General features: G+C 39.8%; 2 protein-coding genes across 5 annotated transcripts in view; one reads left to right on the forward strand and one right to left on the reverse strand.

The window, feature by feature from the left end:
* fbxo25 (F-box protein 25) overlaps positions 1–27725 on the forward strand; it is a 43663-nt gene that overhangs the window by 1804 nt on the left and 14134 nt on the right. For 2 of the 4 annotated variants that reach the window (XM_070925573.1, XM_070925574.1), the window contains exons 3-10: positions 2915–3018; positions 3261–3310; positions 3444–3536; positions 3646–3739; positions 4308–4492; positions 4850–5032; positions 5492–5635; positions 7800–8722. In XM_070925573.1, the coding sequence (XP_070781674.1) occupies positions 2915–3018; positions 3261–3310; positions 3444–3536; positions 3646–3739; positions 4308–4492; positions 4850–5032; positions 5492–5635; positions 7800–7889 (943 nt within the window). In that variant the 3' untranslated portion in view covers positions 7890–8722. Of the gene's footprint in view, positions 1–2914; positions 3019–3260; positions 3311–3443; positions 3537–3645; positions 3740–4307; positions 4493–4849; positions 5033–5491; positions 5636–6634; positions 6662–7799; positions 8723–27725 lie in introns of those variants that run through there. The other 2 variants (XM_070925575.1, XR_011598900.1) reach the window with 2 other exon arrangements.
* On the reverse strand, positions 9279–23763 carry LOC139302355 (testis development-related protein). The gene is made up of 4 exons (XM_070926034.1): positions 23496–23763; positions 18109–18165; positions 12137–12252; positions 9279–11092 (listed from the first exon to the last, which is right to left on the reverse strand). Exons 1-4 carry the CDS (start codon positions 23580–23582, stop codon positions 10657–10659), a joined length of 696 nt encoding a protein of 231 aa, XP_070782135.1. The 5' UTR covers positions 23583–23763; the 3' UTR covers positions 9279–10656.

Consider the following 27725-nt stretch of genomic DNA (forward strand, 5'->3'; position numbering starts at 1 on the left):
TAGGGTTAAGGGTGGAATCTCAGCACCAGTTGGTGCTATCTCCTGCACGTCACAGTGTCGCCCTTTCTATTGATCAACCGAACAACAGTTCCTCACAGTGCCACGTTAGCCACGACATCAGACAATAACTGATGACATCATCTGTTCAAATTGGCCACCCTCCAATTACGCAGCCTCAATCAGAAAGGCCAGTGACTTTATGTGAGGTACATTTGGCAGAAAGAAAGAAGAGAATTATGATACACAAGTAGTTTAGATCATGATGTGTCTTTTAACGTCAACAAACCTCTGTCACAAATTATCTGCAAACACTCACGTACCAGATAGGTGCTGGAAAGTTCAGTTTCAGCTAAGTATTAGCTGCATCTATCTACAGTGAGTAAGAGAAGTCTAACCGCTAAATGTCAGCCACCTGCTCTATTTGTTTTCTTCCTTGTTCATGTTGACTTCCTACATAACCCTCGCCCCTTTAGCTGTATTTCAGGATATAGTTTAAATATCCACAAATCCTTCTGAATGCTCCTGCTGCTGTGTGATGTCTTTTATTGGCTCTGTGGAGGCCGGTGCTCCACATGCAACCTGTGTAAAAAAGCCAGGCTATTGCATTCCTCACTTGTAATTCACTGTGGCAGAGTACTGTGCTTGCATGTGTGTTTGTGTGTATGCCTGTGCAATTGGATAAATGGATAGAGACGAGAGATTAATGTAGAGCTCATTCACCCTGATCTGTTGACTTTGCAGTCAGACGTGCGAAACCATGTCTTCACTTATGCTGGAGGAAAAAGTCAATTCGTGTCTAACATCCAAAAGCACGTATGTTGAAATCACCCAGATTGTGACTGATCATTTTGGTGAAGTAAATGTTTCATCCAGCTCCTGAAAGGTCATGAACAGAACATAGCCCTTGTGTTTGTCATTAGAATAAATACCCTGTTGCATGTAGTCTGGGAAAAAACCCAGTTTGATATTTGTTGCAACCATCTTGTCATTCTCTAAAGCCTTATAATAAACCTGTTTTAAGTGAAAAGAGTATTATTTTAAATGAGGCCCTTTTCACGAAAAAGGCACGACATCAGACAATAACTGATGACATCATCTGTTCAATTTGGCCGCCCTCCAAACACAGCCTCACTCAGAAAGGCCAGTGACTTCATGTGACGGAGGTACATTTGGCAGAAAGAAAGAAGAGCATTATGATGACCACTGGCAAAGTACACAGTGTTACAGAAGTAGTTTAGATCAGAATGTATCTTTTAACGTCAACAAACCTCCGTCGCGAATTATCTGCAAACATTCATGTGCCAGATAGGTGCTGGAAAGTTCAGTTTCAGCTTTTGACATCCAGTTTTGACCCTCACTTTACTGTCCATCTCTGTGACAGATACTTTATCTAACACTGTTTGAATCAATGTTTTAATTGAAAAGAGTATTATTTTAAATGAGGTCCAGAGATTCTTACTGTCAAGTTGAATGTACCATGGTCCTTCCACTTTCTCTTTAAAAGGGTAAATAGTAAGATATTCCCATAATGATGTTTTTGAGCCCAAGCATAGGTACTCAACAGTCTAAACAGTCAGAGATGTAAGTTTATCTACCATATAGACAAAGAAAAGCAGGAAATCCTCACGTGTGCTATTTTTCCTTTAAAAATTAATTTTCTGATCATTTCAGCTCTAGATAGCCCTATGTCCTCTGAGTGAAACTCCTCACAAGGATATGAAAAGAAGAATCTGACAGGAGGTGCATGGCTGTCTCCACCCTCCCTTGGACAACAGTGGTAGTTTGTAATGAGGACCGCAGTGCAGGGGGAAAGGCTATTTTGAATTTGTGATGAAAGGGAACAAAGAAAAACATACTCTTATTTTGAAGGTTGAAAGTTGTATCAGTTTAACTGTTCAGAGTTTATATTCTCAAACTCCAGCCGCCACAACCACAAATGAAGACAAATAGTCTGTTATGCCCTAAAATAAAACACACATTTACACGTATTAACAATTAGTCATTCACATATCAAGTAATGTGATGTAGTGGGGATAATTTTGATGTCAGTACCAATATTAATAACATGTTTTAAGGTATTATTTCCCAGTACAATCAGCTGACCCATATATCGTGCTGCCAGTTTGGTGCTCAACTTCAGCCAAAGGATTATCAATGCATGGACAGTCCAGCCCTTTTATCTCAGTCGAAGGTCATTAGAGAATTTCTAGTTGCAGAGGAATATCTTGGTAAATATTTTCTTTCATTTTATTTCATTTGCATTAGAAGAAATGATTGCAAGTTCTCACAATAGTAGTACTATCCCCAATTCCTCCCATGTGAACATATGACAAGTTGAGGACAGCAGCCAAAATGTTAAGATCCATTTAATCAGTAAAAAAAAGGCCACTTATCAACCAAGCATGCTCAGAGTGGCTTCCAGAAATAACAGAGATCAGATAGAGATCTCATAATGTTTTGCCTGTTTTCTGAGAAAAGACTGAGCCTCGTTAGACTGATCTCTCAGACTCTGATGTATGTCTGTTATCTGCTGTGTTTCCTTCATCATATCAGACAATGAATCATTATAATTTCACATCTTGACTCCAGTTATATGTGTCTTAGCCTGCTTATTGTTATTCCATTTCAACCACAATTTTGACCAGAAGAATTTATGAGCATTTCCTTTCTGTTTCTTCTCATTGGCTACATTTTCCATTAAGGATGAATTATACATTTTAACTCACACATTTGCTGGCCCTGTTAATCCCAAAATACTGCAGCACTTCAACTGCATCTGTAAACAACATCTTGCCAGGCAACAGAGTGATACTCTTTACAGTGGTTTGTAATTACACTGTATTTCAAGTGCACTGGTCACACATGTGACACATGTTATTCATAAATTCCTCCCATGCTTCCTCTGTCCAAACAGGCTCTGCAGTGACAACAAAGAAAATCTGTTTGTTGGAGACATGTGTGAGCTCGCCACCACAAAAAGGAAAAAGGACTTTTACAACAATAACACCAAATCTCAGTGTGAGTTTCATCAACACATAATCGAGAAAATAGTAAGGACATTACACAATACATTGCAATATAATACATAAACAGTACAAACTATAGGCTTAAAGATTAATAATAATAATGATCTTTACAATGGTAGTATTTACTGCAATACTATTGTGTTGGATTGGGTGCTCATCATATTGCATCCACCTGATATAGAGCATTAAAACCACACTACAATGAATAAGTGTTTTTTTCCCCCTTTTTTGCAGTTGTTTTCAGGGATAAATGGATTTACGTGCAGAAAGGGAGCACGAAAGAAGTGAGTGCTGCAGCTGTTACTACAATTTTCACACAAAGGATTTATTTGCTGTCGTTTGAAACCGCATAAATTATTTGAAATAAATAAATCTTTAATAACGTGTGTGTGTGTGTGTTTTCATGTCAACACACAGCGACATGGATACTGCACTCTTGGTGAAGCCCTCAACCGTCTAGACTTTTCCAGTGCCATTCAGGACTTGAGAAGATTCAACTATGTTGCAAAAGTGAGCGACGATGATCACACGTGTTGATTAAGAAGCCTTTTGAGAGTGTTGTACAACGTGTACAAGCGATCTTCCTCTAACCATCTTCCTCTGTCTCTCTCTCCCATAGCTTTTCCAGCTAATAGCCAGGTCTCAGCTGACCTCTTTGAGTGGAGCTGCCCAGAAAAACTATTTCAATATACTGGAGAAGATTGTACGAAAGGGTGAGGAGACCTGAGACAGAGACTGATTGCTCATTCAGTGGACATATTGATCCAGCAGACATTTTCACAGCTCTCTTTCTTGTGTCAGAGCTTGTTGTTGTACCCTAAACTCTGATTTAGATGTGTTAGTAGCTTGTTGTTTTAGTAAAAGTAGCTTTATATTTTACAGAAAGAACATTTCTTCACCAAATCATGACTGCTCTGAGCAACCAAAAGATGTTGTTTCTCAGACTACTGTTTAGTCATGGCAGTGTTATTGCACTGAATGCCTAACCACAGAACCAGTAGGACCAGTGTGCTCTATCATTATGGGGTTGTGTTGCCTGGTGGAGCAAAGTACAGATCTTGTCTGCCACATGTAGATGGTGAAACTTATATGGTAAAGTCCTTTAAAATCTTTTCAGTCTTTTCAATAAGTCTTCCTTACATGCAGTTGTAGGTATTTTTAGGTGGAAAAGGGAAAGATTTTGTCTCATTATGTTACATTTTGGCTGTGTTACATGTTTTCTTTTTCATCTTAAATATTGTCTCTTGTGTTTTTTGTTTTTCTTTAAACTTTTGCCTCTAGTTCTAGAGGACCAGTACAACCCGCGCCTTGTCAAGGAGCTGCTGCAGGACCTGAGTTCGACACTGCACAGTCTGACTATCCATGTTGGCAGGTGTGTCCTCGTGGGCAATGTCAACATCTGGTTGTGCCGACTGGAGACCATTTTCAAATGGCAACAGCAGCTCAACAACCTGCAGATCCCCAAGGTAGAATGTGTATTGGTGTTTGTGTGTGTTTTACTTGCAGGCATGTGTGTTTTACACTCTGGGCCTCAACACACCTCCTGGTCCAGTTTGAGCTGCCTGTATGTAAATGTGACATTTAGAAAGGGAAGTAGGCCAAAAATCCAGAAGGTAACCTCTGTGACATGGTGCCTCCAATTGTAAGCTGACTTTAATGAGTGAGGTACATGAAATATGGTCATTTAATGCTCAACTGTGTATGAATCGTAAGACATCACCCTCAGTGGACGTGATGTTAGGAATATTCCAACTGTTTTGCCTCCAGTTATTCTGTACAGTCCAGCTCTGAATTTAATGTGTTGCTCTTAATTGTCTCCTCAGCAAATGTGCAATAGCACGTCCTTCAACGACTTGCCGCTACACATGCAGAACAAGATCCTCTGCAAGTTATCTGATGCCTATGACATCATTAACCTGGGACAGGCCACGCCTACTCTGCATTTCCTCAGTGAGAACAGGACGCTGTGGAAGAATCTCTGCCACTTTCACTTCTCAGACAAACAGGTGAGAGAGTGACATTTTTCATTTTTATCAGATGTGGACAGGAGAAGGATAATTTGTAGCTAAATCTGTGATTTTAATGATAAGCTTAAAAAGGATATGCTTAAAACATCCTATAGTAGTTTATCTTTAAGCATCCAAAGGGATGGCTGCCCCAGAGGGCTGCTAAGTAGTTCACCTGCTGACCACTAGATGGCAGGATTGCCACAATTTGCTCTCTCTCTCTCTCTCTCTCTCTCTCTCTCTCTCTCTCTCTCTCTCTCTCTCTCTCTCTGTCTCACACACACACACACACACACAATCTCACACATTTTGTATAAACACAGACTCAGGATTGGTGTTAATGACAAATTGTACTTAATTATATCTGATTACACTTTGGTCCAGCTATAATTACATTCCTGTCCCCTGCGTTTTAAATGCTTGTTAAATGATGTTTTAATTGTGTGTGTTTTTGTGCAGTTCTGTAGGAATTTGGTCCTAACAAAGAGCGATAAGGTGGACTGGAAGCTGATGTATTTCACCCTGCAGAAACATTATCCAATGAAGGAGCAGTACGGCGACACCTTGCACTTTTGCAAACACTGTAGCATCCTCTTCTGGAAGGTAAACAAACACACTCGCAACCACATGCATGTCATGTAGGAAACACCATATGACTAACAAGTACTGTTCATCAGGCTACAAGTAAATTACAAGTTGTTCATTACATTGGAGGAAAACTTGTTTAGCTTATTGGTTGAGCTCTTGAGTGTTGTAGACTGAAGCGAGTGTGTGTACAGTAAATTAAACCTGCACGGTTCAATGAGATGTTTCTTACAGACTTGATATCTCTTAAACTGTATGTAGATCAGACATGAGAGTTTATCTAATCAAGTATCAAGTTTGTACCAGAGACATTGTATTTCCTTGGCCAAAGAGACAAAACATCCATTATCGTTTGGTACACTCAGGGAAAGTCTCAGAGACACTCTGGTCCAATCACACGGGCTCTCCCACACTCATACCTGTCTCTAGCATGCAGTAAGAAAGGCGTTCAATAGTAACTGAAAACAGTAAATATTTGGCTTCCTGAAATAAAAAAGAAAAATCCCAGATGTTGCCTCTCTACTTTGACTAATCACACATCAGTTTACTGTTTAAACTTCAGACCAGTGCAAAACATATCTCTATTATCAGAACAATGTTCTGATTATTCAGCCGAGTCACATATATAAGCACACATTATCACTGATGGTAATGGTAATCCTTGTTGTCCACCAATACAATAGATTCGGTGTACTCATACATACATACATACGTATATGTAGCAGTTAGAGGGCAAAGTCATTTGTTTGACGCATGAGGTCTGACCTTAAACCACGTGTAAGAGTTTAAGCTAATCACTTAGCATATAAACAAAATAACAGTACTTGGATGAAAAATCCTGCTGTTCCTGTAGCATCTGTTCCCCCCTCCTTGTGATTATTTACTACCTACAGTCTTGTTATCCTCCCTGACTGGGTCCCTATACTTTTTAACCTCTGCCCTCTGCATCCCTCTCCTTGCTTGTCTCCCTTCCTTCCTGCCTCTTCTCCTGGTCCCCCTTCTCCCTGATTCCTTAAGGATCGCCAACTGGCTTTGTTATTCAAGGTACTTTCTGTCCCATCATGCCTTTCTGTTTCTTCAGTTGCCAGTTTGTCTCATGTGTCCCAGATCATCTGACTTGTAACTCATCTTTGTCTTGTACTGTTCTCTTGATGTCATCATGTTTTGCTCGAGGTGTGTTTAGTAAACAGTGCCTCTCTTGCAGCTGACTTTTTATTGGCCTCTAACCGCATTCTTTAAAAAAACGTGTTTTTGTTGTTTCATAAATTCCTCTAAATGTTGAGTTCATGTGTTTGAAAGAAAGCTGTCATTTAGTTTAACATGAATGTGTCTCTGTGTATGCTAATGTCCAGGATCAGGTTGCACCAGCTATTTGTAAATCCATCTCTAAATGTGTGTGCAAAGTCCTTCCGTGTTCTTAGTTTAACTACTGGCTAGTTTCAAACTACTGCTTTACTAAATTTGGTAATTTAGTCAAACGTTATTGGTAAGTTTATGTAATGTGAGGTGCATTGTGTTATTTTGGAAATGTAAGTTAATGGCATTTAACTAAATCTGCCAAGTTTCTTAAACATGTCTAGTTAACAGACATATTTAGTTCTGGGCATATCTGGTTAAACTCTGCAGTGATGTTGGTTAATTCAGGTTATTGTCAACATTGTCAAAGAGATTGAAGCCTACATATTATCATTTTTGTGGTAGTTTACGTCACTAATTTAAACAACGTTTACAGGTCAGATATGCTGACCACACCTCTTGTATTCTTCACTCTAAAATTCACCTGAAAACAAGCTAGATATGTCAGTAAGTAGGTGTAATGTGAAAGTGGCTATAATCAGTACTTTTATATTAACAATTGATCAAATGACAACTTGTATGTGGAAGGTGTTGCTGCTATTTACAGCTTGTTTCGCTGCGCCCAAGGGGCCAAAACAATCCATTCTTGTAGGTTTAAGTGATCTCTGAGTAAGAACTAGTTTTAGTGGTGCAATCAGTTTAAACTTACTGATGCGTAAGTCTCCACTTGCATCATAATTACACCCAGTTTGAGCTTACTAACAGCTGATGCAACCAGCTCCAGTGTCCCACGTCAAGTTGCTGTATGTGAACTGTTTGCATAGCTGCTCCTCTGGTTTCCTGGTCTCCCTTCTCTCTAACAATGTGGTTGTTGACTGTGTTCCAGGACTGTGGCCATCCGTGCACAGCCAACGACCCAGACAGCTGCCTCATGCCCATCTCTCCGCAGCACTTTATCGACCTCTTCAAGTTCTAAACCCTCCATGTTGTTTACCCCTACTCTCGAGAGCGTGTACGGGACCTTGATGTCGTTTACCCAAATACAAAGGGCTTCAACTGAAAGACTTTTTCATGTCTTCATTTCCTTACGCACAAATGTTTCCATAGGACATAGAAGACATAGAAAAGATTAAATGTGTATGTTTGTTGGTTCGAAGAATGTTGGTGATGGGTGAAACATAAAAGGAGCTTTTTTGTTTTTCCTCCTTCTGCACAAATGTTTGTCTTCTTGTCAAAAAAAAAGGCTATTCCTTACAGAGAAAAAAGTATATGTAAATGTAATATGAATATGTGAAAGGATTCATTGGTAAAAGGAGTTGTAGCATGTTTATGGTAGGTAAGTGATGATATGTAATGTTTATGAGTTTTTAATTTAAATGGCGACAGGTAAATATTTACAGTGTGGCAGAATAAGATGACGTGTGTTAATGGTTTATTTAATGGGGTTAAACTATGCTGCTTTTTGTTCTGTTTTGGTGGTATTTTTCTGCAATAACTGAATGCATGTCCTGTTTGAGTCTCTGTTTACATGCTGTATGTCGTCCTTTGTGAATTCTTGCTGTGCTCCGTGTACATTGGAAACGTCGACACTAAGAAAATAATGTAAGACTTCATTAGCCGTAAAGTTTTTACAATCTACTTTTGTCAGAACTGTCAAGTGACAAACATTATTTATGGAAAAAAGAACGTTTTGTATCCTTCCTCCAACTTTTGTAATATTTCTTTGCTGTTCCAATGCTCTTGATGGTTCTATCATGACTGTTATGGGACAGGAACTAGTTATACAATAATTAAATATTTCTAAAAACCTGTTTCTGTTCTTCATTTTATACTGGGAGGGAATTGTTACGGTTTTAGACTTGACCTAATCGTAGTTTCCACTCCTTTGGTTTGGATATAAATGTGTTTCAATTTAAACCAGCAAGGAAAATTTGTCATTGAACTCGAGCAAAGTTTCATGATTAATATTCTTCCTATTAGACTACAGTCTAAATCTTTCTAAAGGCAGTTCAATGGGAAGTTAACTTGCTATGCACAAGCTGACATTATTTTTAAATTAGACTGGAAAATTGATAGTCACATTCATGTGCAAATTTAAAGATTTGGAAGGCAAAATGGTATTTTTAATCATTTCTGTGTTACTCCATTTTTTCAAATAACTTTACAGTTTGTTTTACAAGTGGCTGGCTGGCTTTAAATGCCTGCTGATGAAGAACTCAGGTTCAGGCTGCTTCTGTTTCGGCCACTCCATCAGTGAAAACCATCTGGGTGGTGAAAGCAAAGTCTGGTAAATTGAGGCATAGATTTACTCCAGACTGCAAAGTGTTGAAAGAAGGAGAGCCAGACAGTCAAACTTAATCTTTATTCTGCTTGAGAAAATGTGACCCCGCCTTTTAGTGAATAAATACAGGATACAGGCGTCCCTGGAAGCAGACCGGTATCTGTGTACACTTCTGGCTGCAGTGAAGCAGACGTCAGTATCAAATTCAATAAACAGATTAAAACAAAGAAGAGAGAGGCAAAGCCCAGTGGGAGGAGTTCCTCGTTCACCTAAAAGAAAAATCATTGTAGAAATGAAATGACTACATCCTATCAGTCCTATACACTAAAAACGAAGAGCATTAAAGAACCAACCAGCTTTATAATGTAACATACAAACACTTCTGCTGCTCCTGCTGGTGAAGCTAACGTCATCCAGGGACACTGGTTTGTAACTGGAAACCAGGAAGTGATTCAAAGGCTGGTGCAGCACAGGTGCATTCTGGGTTGACCCACCTGCATAGACAACATGTTTGTGCTCAGAGGATGATTTGGTCTAGTTCAAAGACATGATGTCCTTCTATTGATACAAGGCACTTCACAGGTGCATGGAGTCCCTGCTTTTCTTGAGAAACAAGTATACACAGAGTTTGACATTTATCTTTTCATCATTACAAATTCTATAAATATCATTCAGCATCAGATTTAAACATGTATCAGTCTATGACACTGTGGGGATTGCTTAGATTTTTTTTTTAACAACCTCACATTTATTGCCCCCACATACTCCCAACACAACAGAACTTCAAATCTCCTTTTCGATGCAAACTGTGATTCACTAAGACGTGTGTGTGCATGTCAATCCACAAACGCACTTCTCTCCTCTTACTCGCTGCCTTTCACACACACACACACACACACACACACATATACATGATTGCACAGATTTCAAGCCCATTATTGATGTATATTTAAGGCTTCAGACCCACATTTCTTCACTCAGATCCAGTGACTGCATAGACAAGAAAGGAAGTGGAAAAATAAAGTATTCAGTTCAGTTTGCATATTCTTCACTAATCCTACACCCTTGACAGCCACAATAATTAATAATATGAAAATCACTCTTCTCCTTTCTTGGCAATATCAAATATCTAAATGCCAGGCCAGTGGGTGTCACAGTCAGAATGGTACAGTAGTTTAAGGCTTTTATTTGTTGTAATTTAAAGTTTATGTCAGTGATTCTAAAGTGGCTGTCCTGACAAAAAACGCCCAAACTGACATATATTGACTTCAAAGCTAAAATAATAAGGACAAACTTCATGTGTTATGTATAGCATCTCAATACCAGTTGAAATTAACACCAGTTTCATCCAGAGCTAGGCTACAGAGACAAGCAAATATTTGGTTCAGGTCTTCATCCTCTTTATTGATGATACGCAGGTGTTGGTGGTGGTGGTGGTGGGGGGGTAAAGTTAAAATGGCTACTATTTAAACCCCTCCCAAGCGCTTTCTGACACAATCCCTCTGCTCATCCTGCTGATGCCGGCCAGCTTGACTTTTGCGCGGTCTGTCCAGCTGACGGCGGCTGAATCCTTGGAGTCCGACAGGTTAGCATAGCGGGAGGAGTCCTCCTCAAGACCCTGGCCCCCCCAGGAGGCCAATTCCAACGGGAGGCCTAGAGAGTCAGGGAAGGACACAGGCGAGCCCCCTTTCTGGCTGTTGTCCTCTGGGGCTTTGTCGGTCACAGTCTCATTTACGTTCTTCAGGCAAGGCGGCTCCCAGCCCTCCATCTTTTCCAGCTTTTTGGTGGGTGAGATCTGCCTCATCGTCATGGTAACGCTCTCCCAGAAACAGTGGCCCTTCTCTGGCTTGTCCTTCTTTTCCTTCTCCTTCTCATCATCCTTGATTTTCTTGTGAGACCTTCAGAGAAAAACAGGGAGAGGCAGAGAAACACAAACTTAAAAGCGGCTATTGCAGCGTATAAAACAACCAGTTGACCTCTCACATCTTAATTATACATAGGACTGACTGGGCGGGGTACGAGTGTGTATGAGACATCCCCATACAGCAAGCCATTATATAGGAATTCCCGGTTGTTTGTCACAGTTGGGTGATTAATTTAGGTTTTCCTCTTCATACATGTTCCACTTCCTCAAGGGGTCTGAAAGTTAATAACTGCTGGAAAATAAGGCCCTGTCTTATATATAAACAAATATAAGTGGTTGGACTTGTATATTGACACCAACATTTTTAGCACCATGTTAGTGTTGTTGAAAAGTAATCAACAACTTTCACTTCCTCCTCGACAGACTTTAAATTACACTCCCTGGCCACTTTATTAGGTACACGTATACAATCTAATGCAATCCAGTACAACAGCGCTGCTACATATCCTTCCTTTCCAAAGATTATAATGGCCAGATGTTAAACTTGAGATGTTAATTCAACCATATGTTTATTACTGAGGTTGTGGTTAGTGGTAGTTATGTACTGAACTGGATACTCTTCCCCCCTCATGTTTTTTAAATGGTGGGCAAAACATTAAAAACACCTCTCAATATAATGCATTCCAGTTCAACACCAATGCAAACTACAACCTCAATAATAAACGTAGTTAAATGAATACCTCTCTGACAGGGTCAATCAAAACATTATTATCTTTGTAAAGGTTGAATTTATGGCTGAGCTGTTGAATTGGACTGCATTAGACTTTACAGGTGTACCTAATAAAGTGGCCACTGAGTGTATTGAGCACAGACATTGCGAGGAATCTTATATGTTATTGACACTTTAACTTGTAAGCATTTTAAGGTTGTTCCTGGTTGAGAAACCACAACAAACTGTGATACGACTTCATACTTAAAGGAAGTTCAATGAATAATTCTGTTGGCAAGTAAAAACACAGTGAGCACACGCAGTAACATATTGAATGCAATGATGAAGTTGTTGTTTGTGTAACCTCACCCTCTGCGGTCAGCCAGCTTTACTCCCGTCAACAAGAAGTGCTCATCATCTTTAGAGGAGAACATCTTCTTCTCCCTCCTCTCTTTCTTGGACATAATCTTCTTCACCTTGGCCTCCTGACAGAAACCGGCAGAAAAGAGAGCATTTCATTTTGAATTGCAGAGCTGAAATGATTACCCTCATCTGTTGCATGTTAGCTTGTTATCTCTGATGCCTATTCTTCAGTGATTTATGCTTCCTGAAGAGGGTGATTTCATTAACTCAACTTCACAGGAATTTAGAAAAGGTTCAGATTGATGAATGTGCATTTTTTTTTAATTATGTTACATGTTTCATTTGCTCTAAACTAATGACACATGCTCTCCCTCAAACCTAAATCATCTATACATCCATTCATCATCCATTTTAAACCCCTCTTTTCACGTCAACATGAGGTAATCAGTATCACACAGGTAGAAGGAAAAAGGATTTTCTGCAACATCAAACATCCTTAGGGAAACACGGTAACATTGATACCACTCAGGTCTGTATGGTGAATGTGAAGCTACTGCCAGCAGCTGGTTAGCTTAGCTTAAAGACTGGAACTGGACTGGAAACAAGGGAAAACTGCTAACCTGCCCAACAGTAACAAAAGCTGCCTACAAGCACCTTGAGCTCAGTAATTAACACTTTATACCAAGTACGATTGACAACTTGTGGTGGGGGGGCGGGGGTCACTCCACTAGGAGGCAGATTAGTTACCTTTGGATAGAGCCTGTTTCCAGTCATTATGCTAAATTAAGCTAAAACGGCTGCTTGCTATTGATTCATATTTACTGTATAGAGGTAGCGGTATTGATCTTCCCATCTAACTTTTGGCAAGAAAGCGAATAAGTGTATTCCCCAAAATGTTGAACTACTCCTTTAGAATAAATTTATAATACTACAATCAACTGTACCAGGCAACTTTCTTATTGCTGTTGGACAAAGACCTCATAACTACAGATTCAGGGGTACAGATAGATAGATACAGAAAGCGAGAGAGCTTGAGTGGCATTGACTTGGCAGTAATATACGGCACATTCCAGTGGAAGACCCTCCACTCCCTCTGAAACTCCCCCAGACCCCCCCCTCACATCAGAATTCCCCCTGCCCTTGCAGCTTTCCAGCGAGCACAGATACCGCCCTCCACAGTGATTATGGAACAAACTTTTGGCTCAGTTTCTCTCCTTGCCTGGGAAGAATTCCCAATGTCAATTGTCAAGGTCATAACGTTTACTCCTACTCACATCCGTGCCTGCCTTTGCTTTACCGTGATCAAAATATTCTCAGTACTCACAACATTATTTGATGAATGCATCTGACCTTGGTGACCCCTGTACACGGCTTCTTTTGTTTGTATATTTTACCTATCGAGGAGGTGCTCAGTTCAAACCACAGGATGTGACAGCAGCTACAACAAGCAAAAAACTAGCTGCACATGAAAGCAATCATCTGTTCAACAAAACAGGAACACGTACAATAAGATCTGTCACCAGGTCTGAGATCAAGCTTCAGAATGTCACAGTTCAGATAACATGAACTTATACAGAACAGCTTGTCCTGCAAGCTACAAGAGCTCTACATGTCATCTAACACACACATGAGCATACTCATGACCCCACTCATGATCTCTTCTCATGTTCAAAACTATGTGACATTTGATGGATTTGTAAACACTTATACTGCTTATACTCCCTGATCCCTGACGCCTGATTTTGGTATCTCATATGGAGACAGGCACTGTTGCTGATAGACGAAAAAATCAAATCCTCCTTGTCTCACCTCTCATCTCCATGAACATGCCTTAGGGCAAGAATGCTGCCAGTTTCATGGAGTCATCAAAAAATATTTACAAAATGAAACTATTTCAACACCCTGTCTTTACTCTTTCTGTCTCTCCCCTCGCTCTGCTTCTTGTTCCCTGTGTGCCGCCAAGTGTAAACCGTGGATCAGATTTGCTGTAGTTCGAGCTTTTTGTAGAGGAGAAACCAGAGATGCCAAAGCAGATTGAGTGTATCCGTGTGTATATGTGTGTGTGCATGACCTGTAGCTGAATTCCAGCTGTGTATGCGCATGTATGCATGTGTGCACATACAGACGCCGGCCTGTTCACCATTCTCCTCAGCATTAACCTCCGGGCCTCTAGATCCAAAGCAGCTCAGTGGCCAGTAATCTCTCCGGCCAAGAAGTAGGTAAACCAAGCAGCTCACTAACGCTCGCTGTGTGGGGGAGCTTTACCTACAGCTCCACGCCTGGCAGAACAATAGCACTCTTATTGGACCAAATTCTTCCATCCATACCCCAGAGATGGAAGCTGGGAGATTAAAGAGGCATTTGAATTTGGAAATATTGCTAATTGTGGTTATCAGATACAAGAGTTCTGATCCATCTACGGCTTTTGTTGCCTGACATCTTTTTCCTTTTTTCCAAAATGTCAAACCATTCCTTTAGACGATTTATTGATTATCAAAATAGTTTGTCAATTCATTTGCTGCTCGATTAATCAACTAATCACTTAACTGACTTATTGTTTCAGCTCTGTTAAATATACAGCAGAAGCACCATTAAATGGGTTACTATAAACATCTAGAAATGGAATCAGCCTTTTACAGTGAAAGGTAACGTCCGCTTCTTTGTGTGTCCTAATATGAGCATAAAACAGCCGACGGTGGAAGAATTGTAGCCTTCCACAGTGTCAGAGCAGTCTGTGGCTATTTTCAGCCTTGTTTTTCTTCCACTGTGATTGTTCCCATCCAAAAGGCCCAGCTCCTCGAAAGAATGCTGCGTTTCCTTCCCTTCTCCAGCCCAGCCACCCGTATCCTCACAAACAGGACAGGTCGTGAAATATGTCCTGTGAACTAAGTCACCTACAGTAGCTATGCATACGGTAGGCAGCCAGAGGTTAAAAGACAATGTGAGTATGTGAGGGTTTACACTGAAGCTTTACACAGTCAGAAGAGTTCAGACACGACCACACCTTTGAGTAAAGACTTGTTGTCAGTACAGATCAGGAGATGTTGCATATCTCTCATGAACAAAAACTCAGGACATAATCTCACTCACGCACACATACATATTGTTTGGAGTCGGCACTGCAGATAAAGTTGCATGAACACACAAAGCCCACTTGTCCTCAAACCAACATCATAAAACCATTATTTACAAATACAAAGTTTACAGGAACGATGCCAAAAACTTTTTTCTACCAGACACAGTTTATAATGCAAGTCTAAAAATGTGCCAAACCTTGGATCTTGTTTTGGTATTCATCTGTGCTGAGTTTCAGCTGTTGATGGTTTAGCAAATTCTGGATTGGGTTGCTGCACACATTCGTAAATCCATCATTAAATGTGTGCGAAGTCCTTCCTAGATTCTTAGAAGTTACTAGTTTTGTACTGGTGATTTACTCAATCAGGCAGCACCTTTAATGTAAACACTTGATGTGATGTGTAAATTGGTTGCCAGGAAACATGCTTAGCGCTGTCCAATCAAGAGCAATCAACTATGTTAACATAAAGTCCCTGCAGGATCACAAGCTATAACATAAATGCTAAAAATAACAGTTTTAGGGGCCAAATTATATATTAAACTTTAGTCTTTTGTAAATGTAGGTATGACTTTCTTTTACTTATACACAAATGAATAAATAATATATATATAAATATGTGTGTTTCAGTGTTAGTAGAGTCATGCAGTTTAGAGTGGTAAGCTCAGTAAGCTAACCCACATTATTTGGTCATTCAGTCCAACGTTATGGGCATAACTTCTTGTAATTTGAGGTATATGAGTGTAATTTAAAAACTCTTTCATCAAACAGCATTTTAACCAAGTGTCAGGTCAGATGTGTTGACCTTATCCCATTATATCTTTTACTCTTTACTGAAAGGGTCATATGTTAGCTTGCTTTAGTAAAGAGTAACATCGCGACAACAAAGTCAAACATGGGCAGTCATACAGGTTGTAAACAAGCCAATAGTGTAGCCAGATCATCAAAACCACTTTATTTCTAGGTAACACTTAAAAGTGTGTGAACCTGATATGTCTGTATTGTCTGTCTGTGAGCACACAATTACAGAAAGTACAGTAGCTCAAAGTTGAATCAGGAAGTTGGTCTGTAAACTGGGATGATGTGACAACGAACAGTTTGGATGATAATTATACTGTTTGCTTTATTGTTTTCCTCAAAATTAGTTTGACTAACCTTAATTAACCTTGCCCAAGGGGTTGTTTAAAACTTGTATGATTATCTGACTGCTTGTGTTTCTTGGTTCTTTGTTATTAACATTATTTGCAGCATTGCCTGAGGCCTGTACTACGAGGCAGGATTTAAGGTTAGCGAGGTAAGTTCAGGTTTAACCTTGGGGTTTCAGTGTTACAATGGTGGTTCACATCACCATGGTAACTTATGCTGCACGCCTAACCTGCTCCGGAGCAGGTTATGTTCGCGATAACAGATCATCTCATATAAAAGCAGCACCTACCGACCAATCAATTATCTTGGAAAATGGCATCACCAGTTGTAGAAGATCCCGTGGAGCTTGGTTTGCGGATTGTGAGAGGGTCTCTTAGGAGGGCAGAGTGTTCAGAGACCAGCAAAGCCCTTTGGTTTTCCCTGACGGATTTTTATATGAAAGAAATAGATTCTGGTTGGAGCAAATTACTTATCTGTGTGTCAGCTTCTTGAGCCGTATGTCAAAGCCATTTCATTGTGCTTTTGTATCCCGATATCATCCTCCAGCGGAGCAGGAGAGACTGATTGAAGCACTAAAGCCTTGTACTTGTTGTACATACAGGATATGAAAGTAAGCCTACTTACTGCTTTGAATTATGTTTTTATATTTATTTTTTGTTTGCTCCCAAGTCTGTTTGAAACACTGGGGTTGCAGCTGACAGAACAAGGCTAAAATTGTCATAAACATCATAAGAATACATCTAAGCAACACATTAATTTAATGGAATACACAATGTAATCATAGTCAGATCTACTCGTGCCCAATGATGGGCGGTGATATTATAAATGCATTCACACAGTCAGCGATTTTTTGCCAGCTGCAGCTGTTTTGCTTTAAGCCTGGATGATGTGTTTAACTTCTTCGTATTTTTCTAATATAATATATATATATATATATATATATATATATATATATATATATCTTGCTCTTTGTTAGTAAAATATGCTGCTCTGATGCCAGTAGACGTGTCCATGTTTGCTGCAAACAACGCCCCTTTTATGTGAACATGCTCATGGCTAGATTGGGAAAACCTGGGTTGACTTACCGAGTTCATAACCACTGTCATGTGATCGCTTAGCAGGATTGTTGTTAGGCTTAGTGAAGCCAGATAACAAAAAGATATCCTAGGTATGTTTAACGTGCTTCGTAATGCAGGCCACAAGATGACATAAGACCCAAGTTGCAATAAACCAGAATTACCCTTTAAATCTTATCCCTAAACTGCAGTGACCCCACTCCACAGTTCCGAACTGTGAGTTTCAGGATAAAGACAACAGTACAAGTACACACACACACACACATGCACGAACACCATAACAACAAACAAGACAGTTATCCAGTGATAAGGCTAAAGATAAAGCCAGGGATGACAGCTGAAGGCTGGCGTGTTTACAGATAAACACTGCAGCCTCAGCAGTCCTCTGACCTTTCTGCTCCGTGAAACACTCTGTGGTCATTGGGGTAATTAAAGGATATGGACGTTTTTGGTGGCATTGATTCTTTTAGGGGTTACACAACCATGAGTATGATGTCATAAGTGCGAGCTTGTGCACGTGTGTACAGTCAGTGTGTGAGAAGATAAGAGCATGTTGGACGAGTGCATATCTTTGGGGGGTAACTGCCAGACGTAAAACTGTGTGAACTGAGAATACGTTTGGAAGCAAATAGTGTGTTTATGTCTGTGTTATGTCCAAATAGCTGTGAAGTTGTGCTGTTTACCTTGGATACTGCAGTGACAGCTTCCTCCTCCTCTTCCTCTCCTTCTATGTCTTTGTCCTGTGAGACACACACACACACACATACACACACACACACATATGCCAGCAGTGAGTTAACACAAATAGCAACCCCCGAACACAAACACACACCTTCCACACTTTGTGGCAGGGATATGTGTGTGTGGAGTGTGTGTAGGCTTTCCTGTAAAAGAGAGGGCAACCTTTTTAAAGCTGTAAGATAAACACGCTGTGTTTGGAGGGCAAGATGGAGGGATGGATGGATGGAGGACTGGGGAAGATGAGGGGAAGCAACTGAACTCAGAGGGCACATTCAAACAAAAGAGAGAAAAGAAATTCATGACCTACAGCATCAACAGTACATGACACCATTTGGGTAAATAAGTAGAGCTATTTTGGTTCCATTGTGCTTCAGCCTCCAGGGTTTTTTTTCCATTTGTCATATATCCTTTGTATAATATTTGTGTTAATGTTTCATCGTTATTATTGTTTTGTGTGAAGCACTTTATTGCTTTGTTTTGACAAGTGCTATAAATCTAATAACAATAGTGATAATGATAAATGAATACACTGAGCTGTAAGCCTGAGACTTGTGAGTTGGACTTAAGTCATAAAACTGAGGTTTTAACTTGACTTGGACTTAACTGCTGTGAGACTTTGCTTGTACTTTTTATTACAACTGCCTTCTTTTTTTTCTTCTTTTTTCCTCTCTTTTTAGGAAGTCACACCAGCCTATGTTTTATTGTTGAACAAACGGAAAGTAAATAAGAAGGAATAAAGTAAGCAAAACTTGTTGCCAACACAAAGTCCACAGTCTTATGACACAGTCATGGAAATATCTACATTTATATCTTAACTATTTTTTACTTGGCAGACTACTACACCCAAATCTAGACAGATTAAATCTGTGCACAGGACAAAGCAAAAACCCATATTTTTCTTACATTCCAACATTCATTAAGAAATCCATTTTGACTGATATGAACCGATGTCATCGACTTGCACTTTGTCTGTAAAGGCTTATGACTTGACATGGACTTGCTCCAAAAGACTTAAACATTAAATCATAAGAAGAGGGCAGCAAGAAGTCATCAGACGTGCAGCTGAGCCTGAGATTACTGAAGCTGGAGCCAGAATTCCTGTAAAATGATCAAAGCTGTAAGAACTTCTGACATCTAACGACTCCATGAGAGAGAGGAGGAGAAACGGCGGTTGGACATGTCTGAGCAAAGTCTGCTGGGTCTCCGCCACCTGAGCGGATCAAAGACACACTCGCACATACTGATTGCTGACTACTGTTAGAGCGTAAAAAGCATTAAACAACTTGGAACAGAGGGAGAGAGTGAGGGGAGGGGAGACTCAGGGAGAGAGTAGTGCTTTGGGGGGAAAAAAACCCTCCTAACAACAGAAAGCAAGAGTTCTGCTTTCGCACCTCAGGGGGCCATTTTTTTCTCCGTCTGTCTTTGACTGTGTCTGTGTGTAAGTGTGTAAATTTTAGTGTTGTCTTTAAAAAAAAAAGCAAGATTACTAGGCAATAAAGACGCACAGTGAATTTCAATCCAAAGTGTCTCCAAAGGCCATTGCACACCAACAATACTCCACATTCTCCAAGCACAGGGACTCTAGCACTCGAACACTAGACCAAATATATTTAAAGGAATCGTTAGAAATACACTTTTTCACTTTCTTGACGAGAGTTAGATGAGAAGATTGATACCACATCTGCACACTAAACATGAAGCTACACAGCCAGGATATGATTAGTTTAGCTTAGCATATAGACTGGAAACAGGGGGGAACAGTCAGCCTGGCTATTGCTGCATTCACACAATAACAGGAAAACCTCCTGTTTTTAGTGTTCTATAACAAGTGGAACCGGATACAAATAATTGTAACTGTGTATAGCTCCTTTTAGCTTTTCAGCTGAATCAATAGGTGTTGCTGTGAGAGGGTCCTAATATCTCTAACTCGGAGGCTGACGTGAACAGTTTTTCTCTGCTGCTTGTAATTATGATTTGAATATGACATGAATGTGGCATCTGTCCGAAGATAACTGGCCTACTAGCGTCTCTAAAGCTCACTAATGAACACGCTACATCTGATTTATTTACAGGAGGAGCAGTGACTTCCTGGGGTCTTTGGACAGAGCCAGGCAAGCTTTTTCTCCGTGTTTCCAGTCTTTGTGCTAAGCTAAGCTAACCATCCCCTGGCTGCAGATTCACAAACTATCTACTGCTTTAAATGTAAAAAGGTTCAAGACAATCCCGTTTTTTTCCCTGATGATTTGGTTTGAACTTATCCCCTTCAACAGATGATCCACTCAGCTTTACCTCTCTGTTCCCCCACCACTAATGATTTAGATGTGAGGCCGTCTGAAGTTTTTTGCTCAGACCTGATCTGTACTCTCGTGACTCTCATGGTTCCACTTCACAAAGAGGGCCCCAACGGCGGAATTAGAGTGGCGTTATTGAAGTACTCAGGTGTGTTACCGCTTTAAGTCGTAGACAGACAGGCACACGCACCTCCTGCAAGCTCCCAGCTGCCTCTCACAGCCTGTTGAACTTCAATAAAGAGTGAATGGTGAGAAAGCAAGCTGCGGCACAGGGCCTGTACTGTACTGTCGCCCTAGAGCACTGTGGAGGGAGGACAGATATTAACTTCAAATCCTGCATTTTCTCTCCTCCCTTCCCCCTTTATGCTCTCCCTGTTTTTCCTCTGTGTGTCTAAGGATGTATTATCCCTTTAAGCCTCTCTGTCTCAGTCTGTGTCTGTATGGGTAACGCTGACGGACATGTAAAAATCATCTGTTCTGCCATAAAACATAAACAGAGATAACAGGGAGTAAGTACAAATGAAAGAGATCTTCTCAATTCTGTATCTTGTAATGACTATGACATTTTGTTGAAGTGATCTGAGAAAGTACTACTACAAAGTAACAGAAGTGGGCTAAAGGTTAGAAAAGCAGACTTGTGGGTCACTGGTTTCATCCCTGTACCACCAGGATAAATACAGGTGGAAGAAAGTGAAAGCAGCGCTTGTGGTGCCCTTGAGTGAGGCCTCCGACCAGAACTGCTGCAGTGGTGAAGCCCAGTGGGGCCCAACAGATCAGACTGTGGTTGTTCTGAGCGCTTTCCAGGTGTGAATGTGTGTATTTCTGTTATTTTGCCCACCTTTTGCTCATATGATGTATATGTGGACAACCTACCCTCATATACACTCATATACTCTATTTTCCATGACAAAAAGATATATGATTCATTTAATTATTTCATAGATATTGTGTCTGAACATTACTAACATATGGACAAAACTGGAACAATTAATTGATTAGTCGCTCGTAAGAAAATGAATAAGTAACTATTTTGATAATCGATTAATCGTTTACGTCGACACATTTGCTGCTTTTCTTTGTGTGCTAAGATAGCAAACTGTGTATATTTGGGTTTTGAACAGTTGGTCACAGACAAAATAAACAATATGAATACGTCAACTTGTATTCTGGGAAATTATAATGAGCATTTCCCACAATTTTGTGACATGTTACAGACGAACAAACGATTCATCGATTAGTCAAGAAAATTATAGGCAGATTAATAGATACTGAAAATAATGACTTTCCCCTTACATTTCTCTGTATTGTAGCTTTAAAGTTGATTAAACATTTTTATAATTCAGTTTGACATGTTGGATTATGTTTGGTGACTTCAGGATCGTGATGCACAGATGCTCCAGACAGTTTGTCTTTCGCTGCCTCTTCACTGTGTGAGGTAGATTTGAACACGGGGAAGGAAAAGCCTGCATGTCCAGACTGTGTTATCATAACTTTTGATCCTGGCTTCACCCTGTATCACAGCTGGGCTGGATCTGCCTCTTCACTGTGTTTACGACATTTTATGATCCGACCCCTGACCCCTGGATGTATTTTATTGCCTTGGTGACTCGAGGAGACCTCCCTGATGACTTTCCCAGGAAGAGAAATTGCTGCTCTGATCTCTGATCAGCTCTTATTGTCAAAGTGGTTCTGGTGACCACTGGGAACAGAGTCACAAACTGAACTCAAAGCAGCTCTACAGCAGTAAGGCCCACACGCGTTGGTTCCCAAGGCTGAAGTTAAGAACAGCCAATAAAACCCAGCCGAGGGTCACAGATCTCCACATCATCACCACCACGGATGAAAAATGCTGGGAAATGGTGTTGGTTGATCTTCCCAATTGCCTGCTACATGACACATTTATACAGTGAATGCTGTATGGCAAAAAAAACCTGAGATGGTTTATTATCACAAGTTCTCAATGTTTTAAAATTTTAACTACTTTTAACTACTTCTGTGTTGAAATAAAAATTATCAAAAAAAACTATCAATGTCTCCTCTGGTATTATTATCTTTTTTGTTAATGTGTAGTTTTACTAATTCAAGCATTGTAACACATGTCCAATAGACATGTTAATAAGCCTGTGAAAGCTTGAATATATTGATTTACTCTCTCATAAAACCTGATTCGTTCCACAGTTTTATCACATGCACAGTAAGCTGATTAGACACCACATGATTTGACTGGTAACCTAATCTATGTCATACATGTTAAAAAGGATTCTACTACAAGAAGCTCAAGAAATCAGCTTGCTATTTCTTATGAGACAAGACTGCTGGATGCCTTTGTGCGTGTGTGTGTCTTATCATGGATCCTCCCCTATGCCCCCCCAACACCTTGACAGAGCCCAGCTGCTGATAAAGATGATACAGAGGCTCTTAGACCTCATACACTGCTACTCAGCTGAGAAATGTAGATTTGTACGGACTGTGTGTGTGTGTGTGTGTGTGTGTTTCTTTGTATGCAAGTGTCTATCATTCTCTTAACACAAGTTGTGAGCCGTTCCCTCTTGACACACACGCGATGTCTGTCAGTCCAAACTTTGATCTTTAAGTATTACAGGATACAAGTTGACACAAATGTATGTCTGAAGTTCTTTCTACTGAACTTTAAACTGTATCTATAACTATAATATTCCTGTTTTAATTCAACATCCTTTGGTTTTCCATTTGAATAGCATATATATATATATATATATATATGTATTTACAGTTTTACATTATCCATCTAAAATATCTTGTGTTCTATGGACTATGGGCTCTCTGTGGGTTATCTCTTCTTTGACCTCTCAGCAGTTTCTGTCACTCTCCTCCTCCGCTGACATGACATTTTGAGTTTGAACACTTGTCCTCCTCCTCCTCCTCCCTCTGCTCCACAATCTCAATTTAACAGCATGAGGTGTATTCTTGGAAAAAACTAATCCTGAAACAAGTGAAACGGCAGCTACACATTTCAGTGTTACACGTGAACACAGCAGTGAACAGTTAAGTCTCCTTACCTTGTAGGAGTGATGATAGTGCCAGGACATGTCGTCCTCCTCTGACGCATAATCCACCAGCACTTTACTCTTGCTTTTCTTGAACATATCTCCACCTGTCGCTGAAACAAGCCGTCTTGATCTTTTGAAAAAGTTACCTTCTTTGGCCAAAAAAAGAATAAATCTAAAGTTTACCCTGAACTCTTTAGTCCCGTTTTCATCGAAACACCACCGCAGCGCGTTCCGCTCTTTAGTTTATTTCTCCAGAAGCAAATCCAGGAGGTTTCTCTGTAAACAGCTTATTCATTCATAGAGGTGCCAGGAGCTGGAAGGGTCGAGTTGTTGTTTTTTTAAAATGACGTTCACTATTTCGTAAGTGTTCGGCGTGTGTTCGGTGCGTTTTTACGCAGGCTTGACCACCTGGTCCTCAAACCGTCGCTCCTCCCACATCCCCCCTTTCTCCGGTTCCTCGAAGTTGCCATGGTAGAAGGAGGAAGGGGTCATACGTCTCATCATCTCTGGCCAATGCAAGCATTGAGCGACGCATTCATGCAAAAATAATACAATAATACCTTTTAATAACTTTTTCATGCTCTGTGTGTGGAAAAAACACAGCTGCTGTCTGACACACAGAGAAACACTCTTCTCTCAGGGAGTCGCATTCTGTTTGATTTATATATACCGTACATACAGACCTATGCAGTTTTGAAGTAGCAATAAAACAATGTAGAAATACTCCATGACAAGAAAACATCTTATGTAAGAACAGACGAATTTAAGCAAAAAATAGAAGCATTTAAAATGCAGCAGAGAGTCGATCAAATGCATAGTAACTATAGCTAAGTATAAAGTAGCAAAAATGGAAATAATCAAATTACCTCATGGTTGTGCCTCAGTACTTATATATATATAATAAATATTCTTATTCTTATTACTGTCTCGATATGTTATACAGTACAGTATAATATTTATTATTTATGTTCATATTTATTATTTATGTTCATAATATGTAATTGTAATTGTCTTGCCATAATTTCCCCCGCGAGTGTATTTCTGATCAGTGTTTATCAACGGGGGATCTGCTACCTTTTTTTAAAGTCATTAATAAAGAAAGAAACAATCAAAATCTATTTATTGACTATTATTTGTATTCAGCCACTGTTAAAACAATGTGTGGCAGTATCAAGATGAGTTATTTTGGTCAAAGGTCTTCTCTTTATTTGTCTTGTTATTTCCAAGACAAATAAACAAAATCTTTTCAGCTTTCAGGGACTGAATAAATTCTTCAATGAAAGTACATGAAAGTCCCTCACATGAAAACAACTGGATCATAGGTTTATTATTCTTATAATAATAATTCTTATTCTTGTATTTACTATAGACAAAGACAGCTCCACAGTTCCGTATTGTCTGTGAGCTACACAGTGTTTCCTGTTTGGAGAACAAGTAGAAGTGTGAGTATAACATGTTATATAAACAGAAGACAGGGATTTTTAGAGTTTATGTTTTTCACTAAAATTGAAATCTCTCTCTCTCTCTCTCTGTCTCTCTCTCTAAGACCTGTGACGCCAGGGGAAACAAATGACACATTATGCTGGTGGGCTGACCTCTTAAAAATAGCCACAGTTTAGCACCAGTTAAGACCACTCACCTGATTCAAAGGTCCTTAAATTCCCATTTGAATGTCCACATTATACAGTAAGTCAGCGGGGAATGTGGATTGTTAGTGAGAACTTACAGGAAAAAACAAAAAAAACCACACCGTTTTCCGAGAACTTTACATCTTTTGTGAGAGATAAAGTTTAGAGACATCTGTGGTTTTACTCATACAAAGTGTTATGCAATGTTTCATTCAGTGTGTAATCAACATCTAACAATGTAATAATGCTATTACAGCAGCTTCAGTCAGCGCCAAGCAGCAGCAATCCACACCAGTACTGAGGCTCTCAAGCACCATTTCAATTTGTGGTGCAGCTATGATATTTTGTCTTTGCGCAGGTCCTTGTTCAGCAGTGCTCATGATGAATTGCTTTTATGTGGTTTGGTGTCAGCTCTTCATCAGTACCAGCTGATACAAGCCATAGCTGTCTGCAAGGACAGTGTCCATCACCTGTCAATAGGCAGGTCAGTGACCTTTGACACTGAAGGTCATCAGTGGGTCAACTGTCCATCTGAGACCCTTTCTGGAACATGCATTCCCACAATATCTCTACAGTGGTTATTTACAGTCTAAGTGGCCCTGGTTGCTAATATGTATGTCCTTAATCAGTCCTCTTGATTGTCTTTGCACTACAATGACCGGCATGTACAAATTAGAAACCCCTTGTGTTACTGGAATCCATGGATCTGTGAGGACAAAGTGATGTGTACTCCTTCATACTGTATTAGGAGGATGAATTATCCGCCAGATACTGTGTGTACCATAGAGCTAAATTATATTTGTGATCTTTTTCAGAAACATATTTGAGATCTACTGAAACACATTTTGGATTTGCTGCAGTTACCCTTTAATACTGTAATAAAACACAGAGTTTAGAGTTTAGAAAAGCACTGTTTTATCTTACTTCATGTTAACAGTTATCCCGGCTCATATTACTCTTGTATATTCTTATGTCATTAATGATCAAAGTTTTAATTTAGCTGATTAAATGAAGGACAATGGAGGTGAAGTTGTTGTATTTCAGCCATTAAAATGCCATAAAAACAAGATTGGAATACCAACCAGTCAAAGCCAGCAACTGCTCTGGGGCCCCAGACCCACGTGGCCCTAAAGACTCACAATGTGGAAATTAGTTTGTTGTAATTTAATGAATTTCAAATTTGTTCAATACTGTGTTCACCACTAAATTACATTATATACTAAACTGATACAGGCCTTTAATTTTAACGTCTTATTTTGTAGTGGGACCCAAGTTAAAATCTTGCTTACATGATCCATAAGTTACCATGGTAACCCTGCCATTTTGAATTTATAAGCACTATATAAACATTAAACGAATGGTCATAACACAGTATAGTTGTGTTTATTAATGTACAGTATTTGTCAACAATTATAACTTCTCCTGTGAAGACATATTATGTATATGTCCATATATGCATATATAGTTTATTATAACAACTGTGTTTTACTATATTGCCATTCATTATATCATTCATATAACACCAGCCTCCCCTTATGAATGCCCACAGGAGAAGTTGTAGTTGTTAAAAAAATACATTAATAAACATATCTGCTTACAACTACATTATGCTGTGTTATAAACCATTTGTTAATGTTTACATACTGCTTAAAAATGCTAAATAGGGTAAATAAAGTAAAGTGTTACTGTTCCTACAAAGTAATTACTGTTCACTCACTAAAGGGTCTATAGGGGCCCACTTCTCATTTTAACCATGGGGCCCTCTAGTGGGTTAATCCAGCCCTGCTTGACAAATCCAATCTGACGTACTGTATGTGTGTCACCATGTATTGTATGTGTATTGTTAAGGAGCATATAAGTAACTCTTACGTCAGCTGTTCTGATTATTGAGAGCGCAGGTCAGGCCTGGCAGGGTCAGACAGCCATGGTGGGACACAGCTGGGATTATCCAACCTGCTACGAATGTCTCACATGGACACACAAGTCCTGTGCAGCTTAAACTGTAGATCCAGGCCTGAAGAATGTCTAGGGCAGTGTACTTAACTTCTTAATTGTTTACTTGTTCAAGATGTTAGAACAACTAAGAAGTGTTATTTGGCAGAAAATGCGTTGCATTAACAAAGTCTCACAGAGAATTACCACCTGACTCTGCAGCTCCCTTCAGCTCTACAGAGCTTTATCGCAACTTTCAGCTCATTGTTTTGGTTTTACGTCCCACAAGATTACTGTTGTGGTTCCCTCTCACCGCTCTCATCAGCGTAGTTTTCAGCGAAAAAGCTCTCTACTGAACACCACCTGCTCAGCCTGGCAGGCAGACAACGTTAGCTAGTTGGTGAACATAGTGGAGCATTTAGCAGCGAAAGAGCCAGATATTTCCCTGTAGAGTTGGTGGAGACCAAAACAGAGCTGAAAGAGAGTGAATATTGGACTTACATTCACCAGGTGGCCAGAAACACGACTCAAAATGAATGGATAGATGTGCAACGCAACTGTTGGGTTACACGTTCGCCATATCAACCTAAAAGGTAATGATAAGTCAGTGTTGTGTTTATAGTTTGTTTCCACTGCCCCAAAGATACCAAATGAAACATTACTGTAGGTTCAATTAAAT

This window comes from Enoplosus armatus, chromosome 19 (assembly GCF_043641665.1).
Source record: "Enoplosus armatus isolate fEnoArm2 chromosome 19, fEnoArm2.hap1, whole genome shotgun sequence".
In the NCBI taxonomy this organism is placed as follows: Eukaryota; Metazoa; Chordata; class Actinopteri; order Centrarchiformes; family Enoplosidae; genus Enoplosus; species Enoplosus armatus.